Source organism: Oncorhynchus clarkii, chromosome 5 (assembly GCF_045791955.1).
Source record: "Oncorhynchus clarkii lewisi isolate Uvic-CL-2024 chromosome 5, UVic_Ocla_1.0, whole genome shotgun sequence".
Classification (NCBI taxonomy): Eukaryota; Metazoa; Chordata; class Actinopteri; order Salmoniformes; family Salmonidae; genus Oncorhynchus; species Oncorhynchus clarkii.
The window spans coordinates 96,131,682-96,138,230 of record NC_092151.1 but is presented as its reverse complement, the minus strand read 5'-3'; the positions used below and the strand labels follow the sequence as shown (position 1 = coordinate 96,138,230).

At 41.9% G+C, this 6,549-nt stretch overlaps 1 protein-coding gene across 4 annotated transcripts in view; it reads left to right on the top strand.

Moving 5' to 3' along the window:
• Positions 1-3,905, top strand: part of LOC139409592 (ubiquitin-protein ligase E3A-like) — a 50,395-nt gene extending 46,490 nt beyond the window's left edge. For all 4 annotated transcript variants that reach the window (XM_071154980.1, XM_071154982.1, XM_071154981.1 and 1 more), the window contains exon 14: positions 899-3,905. In XM_071154980.1, the coding sequence (XP_071011081.1) occupies positions 899-1,019 (121 nt within the window). In that variant the 3' untranslated portion in view covers positions 1,020-3,905. The remainder of the gene's footprint in view (positions 1-898) is intronic.
• The last annotated feature ends 2,644 nt before the right edge of the window (positions 3,906-6,549 follow it).

The window sequence follows — 6,549 nt, the reverse complement described above, 5'->3', positions numbered from 1 at the left end:
TAGATTAGAACAACTACAGCAGGGATCATCTACTAGATTAGAGCAGGTATCAACAACTAGATTAGAACAACTAGAGCAGAGATCATCTACTAGATTAGAACAATTAGGGTAGGGATCATCTACTAGATTAGAACAACTAGGGTAGGGATCAACTAGATTAGAACAACTAGAGCAGGGATCATCTACTTGATTAGAACAACTAGGGTAGGGATCATCTACTAGATTAGAACAACTAGGGTAGGGATCGTCTACTAGATTAGAACAACTAGGGCAGGGATCAACTAGATTAGAACAACTAGAGCAGGGATCATCTACTTGATTAGAACAACTAGGGCAGGGATCAACTAGATTAGAGCAGGGATCAACTACTAGATTCAGCAGGGGACCATTTTTTTTCTTGTGCGGATGGTCGGGCCTGGAAAATAATTGCAAATAATTTGTAGTCTGCACATTCACTGCAAGAAGACCACTAAAACCTAATTCTTTCAAACCACGCTTACATTTGTATGTGTCTCTCTATTATGCGCGGGAAAACTTGGAATACAGATGTGTTAAATTAAAATCAGCCTATTTCCTGGTGTTTTTACAATCTTTTATGTCCAACAATGAAAATGTTAGAAGTATTTCTTTATTTTCTGCTCAGAAAAGTTTGGGGGGCCCAAATAAAAGCACCCTGGGGCCAAATTCAGCCCGCGGGCCGCCAGTTGGGGAACCCTGCAATAGGGTGTCATTTTGGACGCAGAATCATATCTTATACCTGACCTGTTTCATTGGGTCCTCCCAGATTACTTGGATAGATCTGTAACTTCTGTTGCTCTATACCCCTCTCTCTCTCTCTCTGTCCCTCTCTCTCTCTCTCTGTCCCTCTCTCTCTCTGTCCCCCTCTCTGTCTCGTCAGGTTACCTACTTCTCACACGTGTTTTAATGCTTTGCTGCTCCCTGAATACGATTCAAAGGAGAAACTGAAGGAGAGACTTCTCAAAGCCATCACTTATGCCAAAGGATTTGGAATGCTGTGAAACAAGCAAAAAATGACAACTCTGCAAAAACAAAACAAAAACTTCCTGGCTTCAGTTCAATGGTTTTATGTTTTGTAATGGAGAAGGAAGGAATTATACAATGATGCAACAGTTGAAATTAATGTGGCATTACGACAAGGAAGTGCTCCAGAGACTGTGTGCCTGAACAGCAAATAGACTCAATTTAGCAGACATTCGATCTAGCCCCCCCTCAGATCCATTTAATATACGTTAGAACCTCTCCTTACATTCTAGGTTATTCAAGCTGTTGAAATCAGTTATAATTCTTACTGGAGCTCGCTGGGGTTTATTTGATGTGTAAAAACTTTTTTAAGAAGAAGCAGGTTATCATTGATTGTTGTGAAAGTGCACTTAACTAGACCTTCTGAATGTTAGTGAATGGTATATACATTACTGTACACTGCCATCTTAGGACATTTTGTTAGTTTTATGATATTCTTTAATGCCAGCAGTGTTGTCGGTAACACTTCCTAATATAATACCCTCTTCAAAAGTACATTTATGAGCTATGCATAATGCATTATAATGCCTTCCAGGTGTTTTATAGCTGCTCATAGACCTCTATAATGCTTTGTTTCAAGTTTTATTGTCACGTGCACAAGTACTGTGAAATACTTTTTCACTGTACTTGAAGGGGGGGGGTGTTCATATGACGTGTTAGCGTGGTGTCGCGTAAGGCACAGGACTATTCTAACCAGTACACCAACACAGTGTTCCTGCTCTGCTGTAAGCTATGCAAGTGGGACCCTATTCCCTACATAGTGCACTACTTTTCACCAAAGGGGCCCCTACATAGGGAATAGGGTGCCATTTGGGGCGCCTTGTGTATGATGGCGTTGCATCGTCGTCTGTACCTGCTGCCTCTTTGGCAAATCTCCCTGCTACTTTTGGCTGCGGTTCCTCTGCACTCTTTCTAATGTGTTGAATAGCTTGCTGTTCAATACGTGTATGTTTTTTTTGCAATGTTCATTTTGTATGCCAGACAGAACAGAGCACGCTCTCTTAGCCCTGACGGAGTGCTTTCAGTTTTTTTGTATTTTATTTTAATGCATGGTTACAGACACAAAGGAAGTAATTAGCTTTACAAAAGCTCCGGTGAATTGTCAGGTCATGTTAGTTCTTTGGTAGCTGTACTCTCACTTACAGCTGCAAAAAAAAAAAATGGGGGGGGGGAATGCTTTACCCAAAATCTCTTGGTTTTCCAGAAATCCCTCGGTTTTCCAGAAATCCCTCAGTTTTTCAGAAATCCCGGTTGGAAGAGTCCCAGAATCGGAAGGAAATCCAGAATCTTCCAACCAGGAGTTTTGGAAAACCTGGGAACGTTAGCAGAATTCTGCAACCCTATTCTGACTTCACAGTTAATCTGACCCATATAATGTGAAATATTGACTTGGAGAAAAGTGTTTTATAATAATACCACTGAATTGATGCGCCACATCAATGCTCAGAACAGTGTGTTATTCTCCAAAGTATTTTTGGTTCGTTGGTGTTTGATTTGGTGTGACTGTGGTTTGGTTTTCATTATGCTATACACCTGAAAGCCTGCCAAGCCATGCAGAACATTTTGGTTTGATATCCTGTGATGTGTACAACAGTCTTGGCAGGAAGGGTTTAATGGTTTGATATCCTGTGATGTGTACAACAGTCTTGGCAGGAAGGGTTTAATGGTTTGATATCCTGTGATGTGTACAACAGTCTTGGCAGGAAGGGTTTAATGGTTTGATATCCTGTGATGTGTACAACAGTCTTGGCAGGAAGGGTTTAATGGTTTGATATCCTGTGATGTGTACAACAGTCTTGGCAGGAAAGTTCATTCATAAAGGATTCATTCCCCATGTTGTTTTACTGCCTGAATTCAAAATAGATTCAATATGAATGATTTTTTCCCCACCCTTTTACATACAATACCCCACAATTTTATCAAATATATTACATAAAATCGATGCAATTTACATCAGTATTCACACCCCTAAATCAAGACATGTCAGAATCCCGTTTCTGAATAAGTCTGTAAGAGATTTGCACACCTGGATCGTACAATATTTGCACATTCTTTAAAAAAATTTTAAAGTTCTGTCAATTGGTTGTTGATAATTGCTAGACAGCCACTTGGACGTCTTGCCGTAGATTTTCAAGCAGATTTTAAGTCAAAACTCTAACTAGGTTACTCAGGAACCTTCAATGTCATCTTGGTAAGCAACTCCAGTATACATTTGGCCTTGTGTTTTCGGTTATTCTCCTGCTGAAAGGTCAATTTGTCTCCCAGTGTCTGTTGGAAAGTAGACTGAACCAGGTTTTCTCTAGTCCTTCCTGATGACAAGCATACCCATAACATGATGCAACCGCCACTATGCATAACACATATTGATTATATGAAGATTAGTACTTACTTAGTGATGTGTTGAATTTGCCCCAAACATAACACTTTTTATTCAGGGTATAAAGTTAATTTCTTTGACACATTTTTTGCAGTTTTACTTTTAGTGCCTTGTTGCAAACATGATCCATGTTTTGGAATATTTTTTATTCCGTACAGGCTTCCTTCTTTTCACTCTGTCATTTAGGTTATGCTGTTGATCCATCCACAGTTATCTCCTATCACAGCCATTCAACTCTGTAACTGTTTTAAAGTCACCATTGGCCTCATAGTGAAGAATCTCTATTTAATCCATTTTCAATTCAGGCTGTAAGACAAAATGTGGATTAAGTCCAACGGCTGTGAATACTTTCTGAATGCGATTGTATTTAGTTGTTTGCTGCCTGGTTTATTTTGATATAATGGAAATTAAGGAAAGTACAAACATTTTAATTAAACACTTGATGTGTCAACATAATGCAAAATAAAATAATACATTTTTAACCCTGTCTCGGTGTAATCGTATCTGTGGACACTGTCATCGTATTAACTCTACACTGTCATTCTCATCATATTAACATTCAACTCCATCTTCACTGACATTCTTATGACAAAATGCTTCACTTTAATTCCCCTTCTATGAATTATACACTGAGTATACCAAGCACTAGGAACACCTTCCTAATATTGAGTTCCACCCTTCCCTTTGCCCTCAGAACAGCCTCGATTTGTCGGGGCGTGGACTCTATAAAGTGTCGGAAGAGTGTCCCACAGGGATGCTGGCATGTTAACTCCGATTGCTTCCGACAGTTGTGTCAAGTTGGCTGATGTCCTTTGGGTGGTTGACATAAACCGGTGCGCTTGGCACCTACTACCATACCCTCTCCAAAGGCACTTAAGTCTTTGTCTTGCCCATTCACCCTCTGAATGGTACACATACACAAGCAATAACTCATTTGTCTCAAGACTTAAAAATCCTTCTATAACCTGTCTCCTCCCCTTCATCTACACGGATTGAAGTGGATTTAACAAGTTACATCAATAAGGGGGTCATAGCATTCAGCTGGAAAGAGCAGCTGTTGTGTTTAATGTTTTGTATACTAAGTGTAGTTTCAACTGCACAGTTGTAATGTTTTATAAATCCCAACCACTAACAAAAAACATGTGGTGTGTCTCCTTCCAGCTGCTGTAGATGTGTAGCAAATAGCACTCCTCAGCCTGAAGTATCCTCAGCCAATAGCTAGCTTTCTTCATGGCGCTGACTGGTAAGAACACTTCCTGAGGACCAACCTGGTCTCAGAGTATTGTGGATTATCCTGTACGTAAATCCGAGACACTCCATGTATTATGATATTGTTGTGTTGCATTTCCTTCTATAGTTAGAGGACTCCTGATATCTCCAGGAGTGATACATTTATTTTTTGCCTTCGTCTGTGGTCTAGTAGTCTTTTTGCTAGCTAGGGCCATCTACTTTAACTGCTGACTGTCTTCCCTGTAGCCTAGTTGGTGTTTGAACTGCTGACTGTCTTCCCTGTAGCCTAGTTGGTGTGTGAACTGCTGACTCTCTTCCCTGTAGCCTAGTTGGTGTGTGAACTGCTGACTGTCTTCCCTGTAGCCTAGTTGGTGTGTGAACTGCTGACTGTCTTCCTTGTAGCCTAGTTGGTGTGTGAACTGCTGACTGTCTTCCCTGTAGCCTAGTTGGTGTGTGAACTGCTGACTGTCTTCCCTGTAGCCTAGTTGGTGTGTGAACTGCTGACTGTCTTCCCTGTAGCCTAGTTGGTGTGTGAACTGCTGACTGTCTTCCCTGTAGCCTAGTTGGTGTGTGAACTGCTGACTGTCTTCCCTGTAGCCTAGTTGGTGTGTGAACTGCTGACTGTCTTCCCTGTAGCCTAGTTGGTGTGTGAACTGCTGACTGTCTTCCCTGTAGCCTAGTTGGTGTGTGAACTGCTGACTGTCTTCCCTGTAGCCTAGTTGGTGTGTGAACTGCTGACTGTCTTCCCTGTAGCCTAGTTGGTGTGTGAACTGCTGACTGTCTTCCCTGTAGCCTAGTTGGTGTGTGAACTGCTGACTGTCTTCCCTGTAGCCTAGTTGGTGTGTGAACTGCTGACTGTCTTCCCTGTAGCCTAGTTGGTGTGTGAACTGCTGACTGTCTTCCCTGTAGCCTAGTTGGTGTGTGAACTGCTGACCGTCTTCCCTGTAGCCTAGTTGGTGTGTGAACTGCTGACTGTCTTCCCTGTAGCCTAGTTGGTGTGTGAACTGCTGACTGCTCATAATTTGCTGATGATTGTTGACACATCAACCAGGATTTGGTAATCGGTGGCTGTATTGGAGAGGGAGTGGTTTCTCCTCTCCAAGACAATCAGCAATTAGTACAGAAAGGTTGTGCTCTTCAGTCTCCCCTGGTTTCTGAGCGGCAAGTTTAAGCGGTGGTCATGTCAGTGGTGGTCTCGTTGCCAAAACGGTTTCTCAACTATGTGTGTGTGTTTTCTATACCTGAACTGCCAATCTGCGGTCAAGAACTTTGAGTTCATTTCAGGCTATGCTGAAATTAAGGAGGACATTTCACTCCCTCTCTACCTTCTCTTCCTCTGTATCTGCTGTTAAACATCACATGTCATCAGAGTGCGCAGCTGAACATTGTATGCTGGAAAACACTCGGTTTGTTATGTTTGATTTAATTAAATACGAATACAGAACTTGTTAATGCGAGGATTCCGCAAAAACACGGTTAGCTTTTGACAGCTAGGACAGCTATTTCTTGTCCCGCAATCCTGCTTGACAGGGAATCCTGCAATTTTGCTTGACAGGGAATCCCGCAATCCTGCTTGACAGAGACGCTAAGCTGTTAGCCATCAAGCTAACGAAGTTGGTACCAGATGAGTTTTCCAATGGAGCTTTGTCTGGAGAGTTAAATGAACGGTTCCAGCACTGTAGGATCTGTATCTACTACGCACTGTTTCAGGACAAACTGGATCACCAAGAGTTCCAATGCAGCAATTGTTTACTTGCCAAGGATTATAGGCTCAAGGTGTCTTCCTTGATCAAGCAGGTAGCCAGCCTACGTAAGAAACTGGGGAAAACGCAGAGTGGAATGTTGACCTTTTCTACGCTGGTGGTTGGATGGCGTTAGCGCTTGTTGGATGCATCTCCGCC